The 19262-nt window shown below is 36.4% G+C and overlaps 1 protein-coding gene across 6 annotated transcripts in view; it reads left to right on the forward strand.

The window, feature by feature from the left end:
• Positions 1 to 19262, forward strand: part of UBR2 (ubiquitin protein ligase E3 component n-recognin 2) — a 107479-nt gene that overhangs the window by 8791 nt on the left and 79426 nt on the right. For all 6 annotated transcript variants that reach the window (XM_069488719.1, XM_069488722.1, XM_069488720.1 and 3 more), the window contains exons 3-4: positions 12939 to 13017; positions 14756 to 14869. In XM_069488719.1, the coding sequence (XP_069344820.1) occupies positions 12939 to 13017; positions 14756 to 14869 (193 nt within the window). The remainder of the gene's footprint in view (positions 1 to 12938; positions 13018 to 14755; positions 14870 to 19262) is intronic.

Genomic DNA, 19262 nt, shown 5'->3' on the forward strand with positions numbered 1-19262 from the left:
TTTGTACTCTGACCCATATGTAGAATCAGCCATGTCTCCGGGGATTTTCTTTTCAGTTGGGAATGGTAGTTAGAAAGCAAGATCTGGGTGCTAATATGTATTTATTCCTACTGGAAAGTCTGTTTTTTTCTTGGTGAAAACTGAGTATACAAGAGTGAAAGATGGAGAATAAAGTGCCTTGTCCCCTTTTTGACTATTCATTTCTATTTCCTGGAATTAATCATTGTTAACATAGTCTCATGTATCCTTCTGGAAATTTTGTTTGCATACATAGGCCAATATGTTAATATATGGGTATCTTAAACATACATCTAATCACACATACATACAAATGGGAATATATTACATAAACTGGGCTGAATTTTCCTTGCTCTATTTAACAAAAGCTTGGCATCTTTTTATATCAGCTTATGTAGCTACATAATATTTCATTGTGTGGATGTCCTGTTGATGGAGGCATTAACTTTTTTTTTTCCCCTTAAAACTTTTTCCTACAAAATTTAAATTTGATAAGGTACTGTTGGTTAAGGCCTCTGCCTGTCTACGGTGGTTTTTCTTTATCAGCATGGTTAGAATATCAATAGAGATCATTTTATATATTCAGAGACTATTAGGTCTAGTTTTTTCTTTGTCATTACAAAAACCTCTGAGTATTTTATTGATGGTTGGAGCAGTAGATATAGAACCTCATGATTTACAGGTAGGAAATTGAGATTCAGTTGTTCCAGTAATGTCTTTTGTACCAAAAGGCTCTAGTTCCAAATCATGCATTTGTATGTCTTGTCTTTTAGTCTTCAATCTGGAACATTTTCTCAGTTTTTCTGTGACTTTCATGATCTTGATACTTTTGAAGATTACGGACCAATTATTTTGTAATTATTCCTCAATTTGGGTTTGTCTGATACTCATGATTAGATTCAAGTTGCATCTGTGGCAGGATTACTGCAGAAGTCATGTGTTTCTACTCTATCATGTGGCATATGATTTTCATTTGTTCTATAACTAGTCATTCTTTTTCCCTACATAATCAACAAGTATTTTGTGGGGAAGTACTTTGAGACTATTAAATATCCTCTTCCTTATCAAACTTTTTATTTTATTTATTTATATTAGTATCTATTCCTGGAGTCACGTTATTCTCATCCTCAAATTGTCCTAGATTTGGCCTGTAGGAGCTCCTTCAAGCTGTCTTTATTCTTTTTCACATCCCCATCATTCTTTGAACACTGCTTTCATTCTGACACAGCAAGATATCCCGGGTACATCTTGGGCTTTTCTCTGCCCTGGCCTTGAAATCATCCATCTTGCCAAAGAGCTTCTATCTTTATTTTATATCTATCTATATAAACACATTGAAATAGATACTAAAAAATCACACATTTGTGGTGATCTGTCTGGTTCCAATCCAATACCAAAGGGCTTTTTTCTACTTTTATTCTTTTGCATATTTGTAACTCTCTTCTCTGACAGGAGGAAACTTGATTCTCATTCTCAAGATACAGACTTATTTGATCATTCCCATGTTTGCAACCATTCTTTTGGTTGAAGAAATCAAAGTTTAGAAATATAATTTTTTTGAGGAGTCTGGTCCAAACTTGGGCCCTAGTAGGATCTTTAGGCATGAAATCGCTCCCCCTACCTCAGGTTACTGTCTGGTTATAACAGGATAACTGGTACTGAATCAGGTCCTCCCCCACTGTAAACATTCAAAAAACCAGATGAAATACGTGAGGACAACTACTTAACAGGCAGTGAACAACAGGCAGCACAATACCGCAGTAACTAAGGGAAGGGAAATTCATGAAGTGAGCCCCAGGATGGCTCAGGTACGTCACTTAACCACTCTGAGCCTCAGTTTCCTCAAGGATATGGATTATCTTAGAGGTTTATGGAAGGATTAAACATGATCACACATAAAATGATTAGTATTAAATCTGGTGTCTAGAAGGTGCTCAACAAACATAAAACCATGCGTTTATAGTTATGGTAGTGACTTTCATTGGTTAAAATAAATGTGGAACTTCCACTTCAACAGTGAATTGGGGGTAATACTATTAATAATATGATTGTTATCTGAAATTGGCTAACCTTGAGGCTAAGGGCACAATCTTCCACAAGACTGTCCTCACTCCAGTTACAGCTGCAAGTTTGGAGATCCCCAGGGCTACCCTCATTTCTGATCAGCTGGCTACAAATTCAGACATCTCCATAAACTACATTAGATTGGGTAATTAATTCACTAGAAGAACTCAGAGAACTCAGAACAAAGCTATACAGTCCATCCTTTGGCAACAATTCCAAGACCCCCCTCAGATACCAAAATCCACGATGCTCACTTCCTTTTTATAAAATGGTGTGGTATTTGCTTATAACCTACACACATCCTCCCATATACTTTAAATCATCTCTAGATTACTTATAACACCTAATATGATGTAAATGCAATGTAAATAGTTGTTGTACTGTATTGTTAGGGAATAATGGCAAGAAAAAAGTCCGCATATTCAGTATGGATGCAGCTAAACATTTTTTTTCTCAAGTATTTTCAGTCTGTAGTTGGTTGAATCTGTTGAGGCGGAACCCACAGATATGGAGGGCCAACTGTACTTACAATTAAAGTTTTACCGTAGCAAACAGGTACAAATCAGACCCAGTGAAAGGGAAGAGACACACAGGACAAGAGTTGCAAGTGGGAGGTTTCCATTGTCCTCAGGGACACATTACCCTCCTGGCACATTTTTATGTATGACAGCATACACGATATTGCCAACCAGGGAAGATTACCCAAGTTTTAATGTCCAGAGTTTTTATTTGGGTCTCGTTGTATAGGATTGATTGATTAAATCAGTGCCCATATTATTCAATCTTCAGCTCCCCTTTCTTTCCCAGAGGCTGGGCTGGTATTACATGGCTCAAAGCCCAAATCCTCTAATCTTATCATTCAGCCCCCACTTTGTCATTTCTTTAGCCTAAACTATAAGATGTAGGGGTGTGGGTGGCGATAACAAAGACATTCCTATCACATAATAATACTAAGGGTTTAGAAATTACCTCCCAAGAACCAGGGACAGTGACCAGCCAAATTACTTATTACAGTGTTGTAAGAGGGTAAATGAGATCCCGTGTGTAGTGCTTTACACAAGACTTGGTACATAGTAACTTCATAGTAAATGCTGCGGGCTGAGGAGAAATATCTCACGTTAAAAGTAGATGTTCCCGTGAAACCCAGTGCCCTGGTAAAATGACATAGAGTCTGTCATTTGGAGAGATGAAATACGGTTATTGGAATTATGGGAAAGTTTCTAAACTAAACCCATCAATGTAAAGGTGACTGGTGTCTATAGCGTGGAGGGTTTTTTTAACTAGAAAAAATGATACTGAGGAGTCTTTTCTGTATAGTACTTAGGAAAACGATTTGTGAAGGGAATAGGTTGGTTTTCCTGTGGAGAGTTATTTGTTCATAGTTTCTGAAATTGTGTAGGTCGCAAATTGTTTTTCTGTAGGCTCTGTGATGTCAGAAATGGCTATCTGTGTTTGCAGGCAGTAAGCTACTTTTTATAATATTTGTCTATACTGTGTTCTATGTTAGGAAAAGAGTAGTCAAACAGCACTTGTTATTCATTAGTAAATAGAGGTGGTTTTATAGTACAAAAATCTTAGAAACAAGTCTTAGTGTCGATTCTGATCCTAAACTGTGTATTTTGACATTTGATAACCATTAAGCAAAATAAAATAATAGAATATGAAATCATACTTTAGTGTGTGGCTTAAATTTTGAGTTTAGCACTTCTGTTATTTATAGAGAACTGATACTTAGTTCCACTGTTTTCTTTGCATAGTTGAGAACATTCTTTTTTAACTTTTAAAAACCTAACTGTGTGAATGTTAACTAGAAGTTGGGGTGGGAGGGTTATGCTGCCATCAGTTAGGAATATTTTTATCCTATGTTTCCTGATAGTACTTTATGATACTTTATTATAAACTATTAAACAATTTTGCTTTAATTTTTTTTGTTTTGACTCTGATTTTTTATTGGTACCTAATAATTGTACATATTATGGGGTACATGTAATATTTTAATACATACATGCAATGTATAATGCTCAAATCAAGATAATTAAGGTATTCCTCACCTGAAACATTTCTCTTTTCTCTGTATTGGGATGTTTTATCTCTGATTCTGTTGGTTATGACAGAAGAGATTATGCTAAAAATAACAACCCTAAAATCTCAGAGACTTTAAATGCCAAGATATATTTATTACTCAGACTGTGTGACCAATTCACATGAGTGGGGCAATGAATAGAGGGTTCTGCTCAAGTAGTTTCTTCACACCACCACCTTATGTCTTCATAAACTTAGCATAGTGCTTTGAGAGTTCATCACAAGGGCAGAATAGAGCTGGAGGGTCTTGCCCAGCAAATAAATGCTCTGGCTCAGAATTGATGACCTTGCCCACAATCCCATTAGTCAAAACTAGTCGTAAGGCCTCTGTCCAGCTGCAAAACAGATCAGGAAAGTATAATCCTCTCCTGTGTGTCTGGAAGAGATGCAAACTTGGATGTGGATGAACATTAGAAGTGTCTATAGCAGTGATTTTTTTTATGGTTCTTTGGGGGATTATTTTTTCTACCTGAGTTGTTAGGATAAAATGAGATAATGTATTAATATATAAAAAAGCACATATGGAACTATAAAGTATTATTATATGTGTGAGTTTTTTAAAACCAATACTCTTCTTCAGATAAGGTACTGAACTATGAATAATATCTCAAGCAAAGGGGTATAGATAGTTCCATTCCTTTTCTGTCTGGAAATAATAAAACTCTAATATGGAAAACCTTATTTTCAGTAAGAAGGGTTGTTCAGTTTCTTGCTTTTTAAAAAACATGAAGTCTTGATCTCTTTTCAGCGGGATTCCATTTAAATCTGTTTCTTTGTAACATGAATAGTCCAGAGACTGAAATCAATGTTGTGTTAGTTTTAAAAACACTAGTTATTTCTAATTATGGACAATAAAACATGAATGAAATCATATATTGTAATTTTGGCTTACTGTTTTCATGTAACAATGTGTCTTGGAGATAATTCCATGTCAGTATATATAAATCTACCTGATTCTTTAAAAGTGCTATGTTTCCACAGTAAGGACAGGCCATACATAATTTATTTGATTGACCTATTAATGAAATCTGGAATTTCATTACAATTTCTAGGGTTTTTTTCTGTAGCAAACAGTGCTGCAAAGAACACCCTATACATGTTTGTATACAACTCTGTGTATACCTTTCAGGATTTTTCAAGGTACAATTCTAGAAGTAGAATTCTAATGCTGTATGTTATTACTGTGACCTTCAATATAATTGACTTTCCCTTGTCTACACTGCTTTCTGTGACCTGGGAAAATGACAGGGGCCGAGCAGTTGATGGTCCTAGATAATTTGGATTTCTGTGGTTGTCTAAAATAAGTTGTATATTCTTGGTTTGGAGATTTGTGACCATTTTTATTTATTCTGTACCAGTTTGGTACAGGATCAAACCTAAGTACATAGTAGGCTATATGTCAACTTTATATGTAAGCTGTCTTTGTCTAGATATTAGGAAAAAGTAGAACCAGAAACACTTTGGGGTAATCCATTCAAGTAAGGAACTCAAATTTATATTACCAAATTTTTTTTCTTGGTACCCTGTTTGAGTTTTGCAGTGTTTTTTGTTTTTTGTTTTTTTTGTAAGGAAAAATTTACATGTGTCAAAAGGCACAAATCTTAATAGTACATTTTTGACAGTAGTTAGCCTCACATAACTCATACACTATCAAGAGAGAACATTTCCATCGCAGTAGAAATTTCCCTATTATCAGCTCTGGCCCCTGAGGTAAGCACTATGCTGATATTTTCACCTTAAATTACTTTGGCTGGTTCTAGAACTTATAAAATCGTATTGTTTTTTTGTGCCTGGCTTCTTTCACCAAGCGTGATCTCTATCAGATTTTTCCATGATGTTATTAGACATTGACTCCATTTTTATTGCTGAATATATTCCATTGTATGAATGTACCACAGTTGCCTGCAATCCATTGTCCTGTTGATGAACATTTGGGTTGTTTTTAGTGTTTTAGCTATTGTGAATAAAGCTTCTATGACTTTTTTCTTTTTTAAATATGGAACACATTAAAATAATAGGCATTGTTCTGTACTTAGCTACATTTTTATGTGTTATACATACCAAATAACAGGAATCCTACACTATTAAAAGTGTGCAGCTTTTTATTGACAAATTTTTGGAATATTAAGACACCATAAGATAAGCCTTTAAGACTGTAATCTAATACAGTGAACACCCTTACCTGACAGATTAGTTGTAGGCTATTACCATTTTTATACAAGTCTTTTGTGGACATATGTTTTAATTTTGCTTGGATAAATCCCTAGGAGTGGGATTTCTGGGTCAAAGGGCAGGTATATGTTGAATTTCATAAGACATTGCCAAACCTTTTTCCAAAATGATTTTACATTCTCTCCTGTGATGTATTAATATGAAAGTTCCTGTTGCTCCATATCCTCACCAACAGTTGATGTTGTCAGTCTTTTTAATTTAGGCATTCTTTATAGTGGTATCTCACATGGTCTTAATTTTCCTTAATGCTAATGATGTTGGTTCAATTTTACATGTGCTTATTGCCCGTTAATCTAACTTCTGTGGTGAAGTTATTGTTCAGGTCTTTGTCCATTTTTTATTGGATTGTTTATTGAGTTTTGGAGTTCTTTATAATATTCTGGATACAATTCCTTTGTCAGACATGTTTTGTAACTATTTTCTCACATTCTGTGACTTATATGGTTTCTTTTGATGACACAAGTTTTTAATTTGGATGAAGTCCAATTTACCAATTTTTTTCTTTTATGATTATTGTTCCTCTGTCCGAGAAATCTCTGCCTTCTCTCAGATGGCAAAAATATTCTCTATGTTTTCTTCTGTAAACTTTGAAGTTTTATGTCTGGATTTATGATGTGTCTCAAACTAGTTTTTTTAACATGGCATGAGGGATGGGTTAAGCTTTCATTTCTTTACATGTGGATACCCAGTTGTTCCAGCACCATTTGTTACTCTCCCCATCGAATTGCTTTGTTACCTTGTCAAAAATCATTTGACCATATAGTGTGAGTCTCTATTTCTGAACACTCTAATCTAGATAATTCATTGATATGGCTATTCTATGCCAAAACCCACATTACTTTGATTACTGTAGCTTTATAGTCAGTCTTGAACTGACTAGTTAAGTCTTCTGTATTTGTTCTTTTAGTTTTGTTTGTTTTGTCTACTTCATGTCCTTGGCATTTTATAGATTTTAGAATTAATTTGTCGATTTTTATTTTTAAGAAAGGCCGCTGAGATTATGATTAGGATTGCATGAATCTGTAGATCAATTTTGGATAAATTGACATTTTAACAATACTGTGTTTTCTAATCCATGAACATTTTCCGTCTCTCCATTTATTAAGGCCTTCCTTTTAAATCTCTTTTAGCAATAACTTAGAGTTTTTATGTAGACATTGTACATACCTTTTGTTATATTTATTCCTAAGTATTTTATGGTGCCATTATAAATTGAATTTTTTCCTTAATTTTAGTTTTCATTTATTTTCTGCTAGTGTGAAGAAATACAGCTGGTTTCTGATATAAACTTGTACTCTGTTACCTTCCTTGCTAAATTCACTTATTCTAGTAGTTTTTATTTTTTGTTTCTTAGGATTTTTGTATGTCCTTTGTGAATAGGAACAGTTTTACTTCTTCCTTTTCAATCTTTTTGCCTTTTCCTTTGTGTGCCTTATTGCTCTGGTGAAAGTGGATATTCTTGTCTTGTTCCCAATCTTGGGCAGAAATTCAGTCTTTCATTATTAAGTGTGATTTTAGGTATAATTTTTTCATACATACCCTTTATCTCATTGAGGAAGTTGAGGAAGTTCTCCTGTATTCCTTGTTTGCTGATGAGTTTTTATTATCAATGGACATTGCATTTTGTCAAGTGCTTTTTCTGCATCCATTGATACCATCTCGTGATTTTTCTTCTTTAGCCTATTACTGTGGTGGATTTCATGTTTTTTAATTATTAAACCAGCCTAGCAAACCTAGGATAAATCGCACTTGGTCATAATGTATAATTCTTTTTATACATTGTTGGATTCAATTTGTTAATATTTTGTTGTGTTCATGAAAGACATTGGTCTGTAGTTTTCTTTTTTTTTTTTTTTTTTTTTTTTGTTGAGACAGAGTCTCACTTTGTTGCCCAGGCTAGAGTGAGTGCCGTGGTGTCAGCTTAGCTCACAGCAACCTCAGACTCCTCGGCTTAAGCGATCCTACTGCCTCAGCCTCCCAAGTAGCTGGGGCTACAGGCATGCGCCACTATGCCCGGCTAATTTTTTTATATAGATTTTTAGTTGTCCATATAATGTCTTTCTATTTTTTAGTAGAGACGGGGTCTCGCTCAGGCTGGTCTCGAACTCCTGACCTTGAGCGATCCACCCGCCTCGGCCTCCCAGAGTGCTAGGATTACAGGCGTGAGCCACCGCGCCCGGCCTATAGTTTTCTTGTAATGTCTACGTCTGGTTTGGGCATTAGGGTGTTGCTGGCCTAATAGAATAAGTTATTAAGTATTCTCCCAGCTTCCATGTATCTTCTGGAAGAGATTATAGAGAATTGATATAATTTCTTCCTAAAACATTTGACAGAATTCACCAGTGAACCCATCTGAGCCTGGTGCTTTCTGTTTTGGAAGGTTATTAATTATTGACACAATCTCTTTAATAGATATAGGCCCATTCAGGTTGTCTATTTGCACTCATTTTTTAAATTTAATTTTTATTTTTTTTTATGAGACAGGGTCTCACTCTGTTGCCCAGGCTGAAATGCAATGGTGTGATGATAGCTCACTGCAGTCTCAAACTCCTGGGCTCAAGCAATCCTCCTTCCTCAACCTCCTGAGTAGCTGGGGCTACAGGCACACACCACCGTGCCTGATTAATTTTTCTTATTTTTTGTAGAGATGGGGTCTTGCTATGTTGCCCAGTCTGGTCTTGAATTCCTCACTTCCCAAAGTGCTGAGATTACAGGCGTGAGCCACCACATCCAGCAGAATATGTAGTCTTTCAAGTACACACAGAACAGTTGCAAATTAATCTGCATGGTAATGGCATGAGGATGGACATATAGATGAGTGGAACAGAATCCAGAGAAGTAAACTTTTATATTTATGGTCAAGTGATTTAAAAAAAAATTTTTAAGACTAGTCACATATAGTAGTGAGCAGCAGGAGGAACTGACTGTGAACAATAGATTCAGATAACTCAATACCTTCGAACCACCCTTTGGTCAACTGATTTATGACAAGAGTACCAAGACATTTCAAAGGGGAAAGAGTATTTTCAACAGATGGTGCTGGGACAGCTGGATACTTAGATTGAAAAGAAGGAAGTTGGACTTCTACTTCATAACATATACAAAAATTAACTCAAAATGAATCAAAAACCTAAATGTAAGAGATGAAACTATAAAACTCCTAGAAATTCCAAATAATCTGTCAAAATTTTAGTTGGCTATTTTATAAAAACTCTGTAAATTTATTCTAAATAATGTGTGGAAGAGTAAATGTTTGTGAATAGCTTAGCTTTTTGAAAAAGAGAATAAAAGGGTACTTATCCTATGAGATATTAAGACATCCTGCAAAGCCATACTAATAACTGTGGTATGATTTAAGAATAAACAAATAGATCACTCAGATATATTAGAGAGCTTAGACATAGGCCCATGGATATGTGGGAACTTAACATTATAAAGGTGACATTATAATCAATAGGTGAAAGAACGTTTAGTAGATAGTGTTGGAAAAAAAGTAGCCCATTATATACAGAGAAATAAGACTATGTCTTTTCTGCATCATATTCAAAGGTAGACTCCAGATAGATTAAATACCTAAATATGGAAGATAAAGCCAAAAGGTTAACAGAAGAAAATGAAAAATATTTTTGTGACCTGGGTTTGGGAAAGAATTTCTTAAAACCTCAAAGCACAAACCAAATGTATATATTAATATAATTGCATCAAAATAGGGAGTTCTGGCCGGGCGCGGTGGCTCACGCCTGTAATCCTAGCACTCTGGGAGGCCGAGGTGGGCGGATCGTTTGAGCTCAGGAGTTCGAGACCAGCCTGAGCAAGAGTGAGACCCCATCTCTACTAAAAATAGAAAGAAATTATATGGACAGCTAAAAATATACAGAGAAAAAATTAGCCGGGCATGGTGGTGCATGCCTGTAGTCCCAACTACTCGGGAGGCTGAGACAGGAGGATCCCTTGAGCTCAGGAGTTTGAGGTTGCTGTGAGCTAGGCTGACGCCACGGCACTCACTCTAGCCTGGGCAACAAAGTGAGACTCTGTCTCAAAAAAAAAAAAAAAAAAATAGGGAGTTCTGTTTAACAAAGGGGACTCCACCACCCCATGGGCAAAATTAATACAAATTAATTTTGTATTTTTTACTTTGACAAAATGAGAGACAGTACTTTCAATGTTTGATATTGACAAGCAATTATCCTCCAGACCAATGTATACAAGGAACTCCTGCAAATAAACAAGATAAAGAAAGTAGTCCCAGCAGGAAAATGTACAAAGAGTATTAACAAGCAATTTAAAGAAAAGGAAACCCCAAAAGCAACAAGCATATGACGAGTTAAACATTAGCAATCGCAAATGCAAATTAGAACAATAAGATGTCATTTCATATGTTAGGTTGACACACATTAGAAAATGATAATAGCAAGTACTGGTGAAGATGGAGGGCTATAAAAACCTTTGCACATGTATGACCCAGAAGTTCTATTCTTGAGCTTATACGCAAAGAAAGTTTCAAACAGATCTATAAGAGATCATTTACAGAGATGTTGATTGCAACATTATTTGTGGTAGAAAGGCACTGGAGGTAATCCAGTTGTCCAGCACTGGGAAAGTAGAGAGATAAAATGTTTGGGATACAACACTCAACACAGAACACTTTTCACACCAGATATGTGTGGGGTTTTTCCCACACACAAGCAGTTCTCCGGTGGGCACCAACTGGGTGTGCTACAATTTGATTAAATTCTGACACCACCTACCTGGAGATAGCATCAGATCCCACAGGTGGAGAGCTTGGTTCTGCAAGACTGCCCTCTACTTCATAAGCCAATTGCAAGTAGTAAGTTGTCACCTGTACTCCTGACCAATCAGTCATAAATTGGTGATTCCCATGACCCTTTCCTCAGGTTCAATTAATTTGCTAGAGTAGGTCACAGAACTCAGGGAAACACTTTACTTAAGTTTACCCATTTATTAAAGGATATTACAAAGGATACAGATGAACAAACAGCCAGATGGAAGAGATGCATAGGATAAGGTATGTGGGAAGGAGAACAGAGCCTTGATGCCCTCTCTGGGCATACCCTGCTCCAGGCACCTCTACCTGTTCAGAAATATGGAAGCCGTTCAAAACTAATCCTCTTGGATTTTTGTGGAGGTTTCATTACATAGACATGATTGAATGCATCATTGCCCATTGCTGATCAACTCAACCTTCAGCCCCTGGGTGTGGCTGAAAGTTTCAATCCTCTAGTCACAAAATTGGTTCCCTGGCATCATCTCCCATCCTGAGGCTATCCAGGAGCTCACCAGCCATCAGTCACTTTATTAGAACAAAAGACTCTTTACCAGTTCTGTGTCTGGAACTAGGGTCAAAGACCAAATATTAGCAAAAGATTCTCCTAGCACCTCTGTCTATAGGGGTTTTAGGAGCTCTATGTCAGAAACTGGGGGCAGAGACCAATATAGATTTTAATTTTATACTCCCCATTTCATTTCACAAATTATAGAGATTCTCTTAAGGTATGATCTATAAATATTAATATATCTAACTGGCAGTATGATAAAAGCAAATGAAAAATTGAGGACACTACAGCCAACCTGTGGAATTCCTAATCTCCTGTTAGGATGTCTCATGGACCATGCATGTTGTGTAAACACTAGATATAGGAACCAGGTAAGGAGACCCATTATCAGTTTGTGTGCTGAACACGTGAAATGTTTAATTTCCTCTTTTAGTTCTAATGTATGTATGTATTTATTTATTTTAGAGTTGGAGTCTTGCTCTGTTACCCAGGCTGGAGTGCAGTGGTGTGATTATAGTTCACTGCAGCCTGGAACTCCTGAACTTAAGCAGAGTGATCCTCCTGCCTCAGCCTCCTGAGTAGCTAGGACTACAGGCATGCACCATCACATTCAGCTATTTTTTCTGAGAGATGAAGTTTTACTATGTTGCCCAGGCTGGTCTTAAACTCCTAGCCTCAAGCGTTCCTCCCACCTTAACCTCCCGAAGTACAGGAATTACAGGCATGAGCCACCATACCTGACCTAAAATTTAAATAGAAGCATACGTTCTGATATTGTCTTCTTGCATCCCAGTTGATATTCTTGCCTTTCTGGGGGTGCATACATGTCACTTTGAAGACTGTTGGTCTCAAACACCTTTTTGAAGGAGGTTATTTGAAATCCTAAGAGATGAATCATGAGAATTTGTACATATTTTGAATCTATTCCATACACATCTCTGTGTTTTAATATACAATGTGATTTCCCCAAATCTGTGGGAAAATTCATTAAGTTAAAATTTACCATTCTACTAATACGTGCCTTGAAAAACTCCTTAGTACACATCCATTATGACAAGCAGGTTTCTTAAACTAATTTCATTTTTCAAAGATCTTACAGATCTTTGGGAATGATATTTCCTTTCTAATAACACCAAGAAACGTCACTATTCTGATTCTTCTAAGATGAGTTCCAATTTAAAATAGTCTATTGTGAAATATATAGTTATTTTATGACACTGATTTTTTTTTTTTTCTTTAACTTTACAGAGACTGTGCAGTTGATCCAACTTGTGTTTTATGCATGGAGTGCTTTTTGGGAAGTATTCACAGAGACCATCGATATAGGGTTAGTAATATTCGAATAATAACCATACCTAGTATTGAATTTTATACAAATATCTTTCCTTTCTATTTGAAACCCAAAGATTTAACACTAAAATGGAGGAGAGTGGTTTAAAGAATGTGTTATTTAAATGCCGTTAAACATATGACGACAGTGTAGAAATGAATTATGAGTCCACACTTCATGGAGCTTATAGTTTAAAAGTGACAACACAGATACCAGTTCTTCCGTATTAGTTTTCAACTAGTTTGTTTTTGTTTTGCTATTTTTATCAAAGAGGCATCTACTACAGTGCAACTCCAGCACATAAGACCCACCAATTTTATTATTTTTTCACTGCTATAATGCAGTCAGTACTATTCCAAAAATCAGGTATGTTTGTTTGCTTTTAAGTCAGGAATACAGATAAAGGCAGGTTATTCCTAAGCCTGTCCTGGTTCTTCAACTGGAAATTGAAGGCAGACCATGAAGATTCAAAGGTTAGGGAACCATTATTAGAGGAAAATTTTCACCCTAATCATAATATAGAATGGTAGAGAAGGAATATTTTATTTTTTTTATTTTTTTAATTTTGTTTTCATTTCTGATTTAATCAGGTAGAGAAGGAATATTTTAGTCAACTTGTTCTTAATTCAAGATCCCTGCTAAGTCAGAATTTTTTCCTCCTATTTGTTTTTATTCACTCTATCCAAGAGTTGATAATAATGAACTAAAGAGCTATAAAATTGGGCTCCTTATGTTCTTGTATGTTCTCTTTAGTCTCATAAATCAGTAAGAGAAGCTCAGTTTCCTTTCAGCTGTTCTTCCTGTGTATGGGAACTGGAGCAAGTTATGTAGGTGGGGTTATGATTTTCCCAATGGCGGCCTACCCACGTTTCTTGACATATAGCTTTGCATCCCATGGGAAAAATTGTCACTTGTGGGGTTACATTAATTATATTGTGAGGTATAATACAAATATTTACTTTGGGCAGAATATAATAGGGCACATTCTAAAATTTGCTGCATCTAATACCCATTCTTAAACTCTTCCTTATAGTATTTTAAGAAAAGCAGAATTTCTAGTCTACCCATTATTAACTAATAGGTTCTGTCATGCCAGATTTCTTGAATCATTGCCATATCGTAAGGAAATGTGAATGATTCTTGAACCATGCTGGTTGTGAAAAGTTTTTATTATCAGGCAGTCTACTTTTATATTTCCTGAGACGCTGTTAACTGTCCTTTCAGAGTGTGACTATTTAGGGAGTTTGAGAAGAAAAATAAACTGGAGTGCAATGGCATGACCATAGCTTGCTGCAGCCTCAAACTGCTGGGCTCGTGTGATCCTCCTGCTTCAGCCTCCCTAGTCACTGGGACTAGAGGCACATGCCACCACATCTAGCTAATTTTTAATTTTTTTTGTAGAGAGGAGTCTTGCTATGTTGCCCAAGCTGGTCTCAAACTCCTGGCCTCTAGCGATCCTCCCACCTCAGCCTCTCAAGAGTGCTGGGATTACAGGCATGGGCCACCATACCTGGCCTAAATAGCTCATTTTATTGTGAAATCACTTAGATTAGTTTATAGGCTTATTCAAATTAAACTTTAAAACATTGAGAGGTTTAGCATTTTATTTAATTTTGTCCTTCCAAAGAGAAACACCTAAGGAATGTTATTTTCCTTAGCACTTGATATTCTTATTTATTATCTCATAGCCCTCAGTAGATACTTACTAACAAGTATTTTACAATTTTTTTTCAAGATGACAACATCAGGAGGTGGAGGTTTCTGTGACTGTGGTGACACGGAAGCTTGGAAAGAAGGTCCTTACTGTCAAAAACATGAACTTAACACCTCTGAAATTGAGGAAGAAGAGGTAAAAACATTTTCACAAAGTTGTTTTAAGGAAATACTGTTTAACCACAAGTTTGAAATATTTCCAGAAATAGGGATTAGGTTATAATGTGAGAAAAATAGATAAGCAAATAGTCCTGACACTGTTAACACTAAGTGTATTTTGAAAATTCTTTGCATTTTGTGGATGCTGTATGATTGCTAGTACAAACTTGAAATTCTGGAAATTTAGTTTAATTCAGATTTTTTTATTATATTTGGTTGGGGTTTTGTTTTGTTTTACGTATATATAAGGTTTTTTTAAAGTCTTAATTTATTATTGAAGGAGTTATTTTTCCTATGTGTGTAGTCCAGTTGACTAGGTTGATTTTTGTGTATCTGTGTTGTGACTAAGACTTTGTAGGCCAGATAACTTTCTTTTCTATTACCTTACATGGCAGCCAACCCATATCATTATCTCCTGGTTGATCCATGTCATGGAATACGTGATGGGACCAAGCGTAGAGATGATAGCTCAAAACAATTTATCCCTACTCCAGCTGTAATTATGTACTTCTTAAAATTGTTGATCATGTATTATTTCTCTTTAAATGATACTTCTAATGAAATAATGGACTCGCACAAAATAAATGCTTGAATCTTTCCTGCTTTTTCAGACTTCAGAAACTTTCTCTATAAACTCACTTAACTGTAATTATACAATGATAAAATCTTTTGATGGTATACTGCAAGAGATTATTTTTATTCTTTTTAATTGATACATAATAATTGTACATATTTATGTGGTATAGTGTGATAGTACAATACATGTATATAATGTGCAATGATCAAATTAGGATAATTAGCATATCCATCACCTCAAACATTTATTCCTTTGTGTTAGAAACATTCAAAATCAAACTCCACTCAAAATATACAATAAATTGTTATTTATTATAGTGCCATTGAACACTAGAACTTATTCCTCCCATCTAGCTGTAGTTTTATATCCATTAACCAACTTCGGGCTATTCCTCTTCTGTTTTTTGTGACAATTTGATGTTTAATTCAAGATCCTTATTTCAGATTTTATTATTTTTAAATGGCAGGGAGATAGGTACAGTCAAAATATAATGCTTCTACATTGTTAGTAAGCCTGATATAGACTTGGAGCAAGTGGACATTAATTAGTCCTTCCTGGTGCACATACCCTATATGTCTCAAATATTTTAACAGAATGACCAAGACTTTTGGTGTAGGACAGTGTCTTTTAGACTGTAGTCTGCTGTGTTTTGCACAGACCAAAATTTGTACAAAATTATTCAGTGCTGTGGAAAACACATTCATCTGCTTTGTGCAAGTGTTCTGGAATTTGTTACAGGAAGATGCCAAGTGATCAGGGTTCCAGATTTTTCCCCTTTTATTGGAGCTGCTTCATTTTTATCTCTTTTATATATTTGATTGGAGTTCTGTATGTAAAAATACAAGACAAAGGTATATTTGAAAAAAGAATTATTCTTTAGAAAAAGATTAAAAAACCACTGGTATAAAACTTTAAGGCTATGAGAGAAAACATTTGCAAATCATAGATCCAATAAGGATCTGGTATCCAGAATGTGTATCTTACAACTCAACAATAAAAAGACAAACAGCCCAATTTAAAAATGGGCAAAGGACTTCTCCAGAGAGGATATGTAAATGATAAAGAAACACATGGAAAGATGCTCAACATCATTGGTCGTTGAGGAAATGCAAACTGAAACCACAGTGAGATACCACTTCATGTTCACTAGGATGGCTATTAAAAAAACAATGGAAAATAAGTGTTGGTGAAGATGTTGAGAAATTAGAACCTTGTACCTTGCTGGTGGAAATAAAAAATGATTCAGTGCTGTGGAAAACAGTGTGGCTATTCCTCAGACTGTTAAACGTAACGTGTTTAACATGTTAAACATTACCATATGAGCCTACAGTTTCACTCTGCAGTATACCCAAAAGAATTGAAAACAGACCAGGCACAGTGGCTTACACCTGTAATCCTAGCACTCTGGAAGGCTGAGGCGGGAGGATCACTTGAGGCCAGCAGTTTGAGGTTGCCTCCAGCCTGAGCAACATAGCTAGACCCTGTCTCTACAATAAATAGAAAACTTAGCCAGGTGTGGTAGGGCGCACCTATAGTCCCAATGACTTGGGAGGCTGAGGCAGGAGGATCGAGTGAGCCCAGGAGTTTGAGGTTGCAGTGAGCTATAATAATAACACCACTGTACTCTAGCCTGGGCAACAGGGCGAGACCCTGTCTTCCAGGACAAAAAAAAAGAGAGAGAAATGTGTATAACACACACACACACATACACACACACATGGGCATATTATTCAGCCATATAAGGGAATGGAATACTGATGCACCCTACAACATGCATGAACCTCTAAAACATTAAGCCAAGTGAAAAAAGCTAGACAAGAAAGGTTATGTATTATATGACTCCATTTATATGAAATATCCAGAATAGATAAATCTGTAGAGACAGAACACAAATTGGTGGTTGCCAGGGAATAGGGAAAAGGAAAATGGAGAGAAACTGCTTAATAGGGAAGGGCATTTACTTTGGAGTGATGGAAATGTTTTGGAACTAGATGATAGTAGTTGGACAACATTACCACTGAACTATTCACTTTAAAATGGTTAATTTTATGTTCTGTGCATTTCCTATCAATCATTTGGGAAAAAATGCTTTAGGACTTCTGTTATCTTTTTTTTTTTTTTTTTTTTTTTTTTTTAGACAGAGTGTCGCTTTGTTGCCCTGGCTAGAGTGAGTGCCGTGGCGTCAGCCTAGCTCACAGCAACCTCAAACTCCTGGGCTCAAGCGATCCTACTGCCTCAGCCTCCCAAGTAGCTGGGACTACAGGCATGCGCCACCATGCCCAGCTAATTTTTTCTATATATATTTTAGTTGGCCAGATAATTTCTTTCTATTTTTAGTAGAGACAGGGTCTCACTCTTGCTCAGGCTGGTCTCGAACTCCTGACCTTGAGCGATCCACCCGCCTCGGCCTCCCAGAGTGCTAGGATTACAGGCGTGAGCCACCGCGCCTGGCCTGTTATCTTTTTAATTCTTGTTTAGAGTAGGATTAAAATAGTTTTCTGAGAAAAAATTTTGAATTTGCCTACAGTTGTTCTGTTGGCTTTATCCTCATACATTAGTGGAATAGCTATCAAATAGTCCAAGTTTTGGTTAATTTCCTGAATTTTAAGAAAATGCCAATAACCTCAGATTCCTAGCTGAAATCATACAGTGCTGCCTGGAGAATGTATACTCTAGGAACTTAACAGAGAATAAAACCTCCAAACTCTGCCATTTAATTTCCTATTTAAGAATTCAGTTAAGAGAAATGAAGTATTTAAGGATAAGATATTGAAAGATAGCATTGTGTTTAGCATACTTGGTCCCACTAACTATTGAACATAATTTTTTTTGTTATACATTCAGCCTGCATCTTCAGTAAAAGCTGGGGGAAACTTGATAATATACTTCTATAGGAATACTGTTTAGGAGTGCCACAGGTATTCTCAACTCTTGGCATTTGGAGTGGGATGTTTCTTCATTGTATAGGAACATGGTTCAGCAAATCTGGCCAAATCTTACCCGCAACCTGGTTTTGTCTGGCACCACCATAGTTAAGAATGGTTTTTCTACTTTTAAATATTTGAAAAAAACAACAGGATAGTATTTTGTGACATGTGAAAATTACATGAAATCCATATTTCAGTATCCATAAAAATTTTTGTTGTTGTTGTTATTGTTGTTTTGTTTTTTGTTTTTTTGGAGACAGAGTCTCACTCTGTTGCCCTGGCTAGAGCACTGTGGTGTCATCATATCTCACTGCAACCTCAAACTTCTGGGTTCAAGCTATCTCAATCCTTCTGCCTTAAACTCCCAAGTAGCTGGAACTACAGGCGCATGCCACCACACCTGGCTGATTTTTCAGTTTTTTGTAGAGACAGAATCTCGCTCTTGCTCAAGCTGGTCCCAAAGTCCTGAGCTCAAGTGATCCTCCTGCCTCGGCCTGCCAGAGCACAGGGATCATAGACATGAGCCACTGCGCCCGGCCTGTGTCCATAAAATTTTATTAGAACACATCTATTTTTTTTTTTTTTTTTTTTTGAGACAGAGTCTCGCTCTGTTGTCCAGGCTAGAGTGAGTGCCGTGGCGTCAGCCAAGCTCACAGCAACCTCAAACTCCTGGGCTTGGCCGGGCGCGGTGGCTCACGCCTGTAATCCTAGCACTCTGGGAGGCCGAGGCGGGTGGATCGCTCAAGGTCAAGAGTTCGAGACCAGCCTGAGCAAGAGCGAGACCCCGTCTCTACTAAAAATAGAAAGAAATTATATGGACAGCTAAAATATATATAAAAAAAAAATTAGCCGGGCATGGTGGCGCA

The sequence above is a fragment of the Eulemur rufifrons genome, chromosome 15 (assembly GCF_041146395.1).
Source record: "Eulemur rufifrons isolate Redbay chromosome 15, OSU_ERuf_1, whole genome shotgun sequence".
Lineage (NCBI taxonomy): Eukaryota > Metazoa > Chordata > Mammalia > Primates > Lemuridae > Eulemur > Eulemur rufifrons.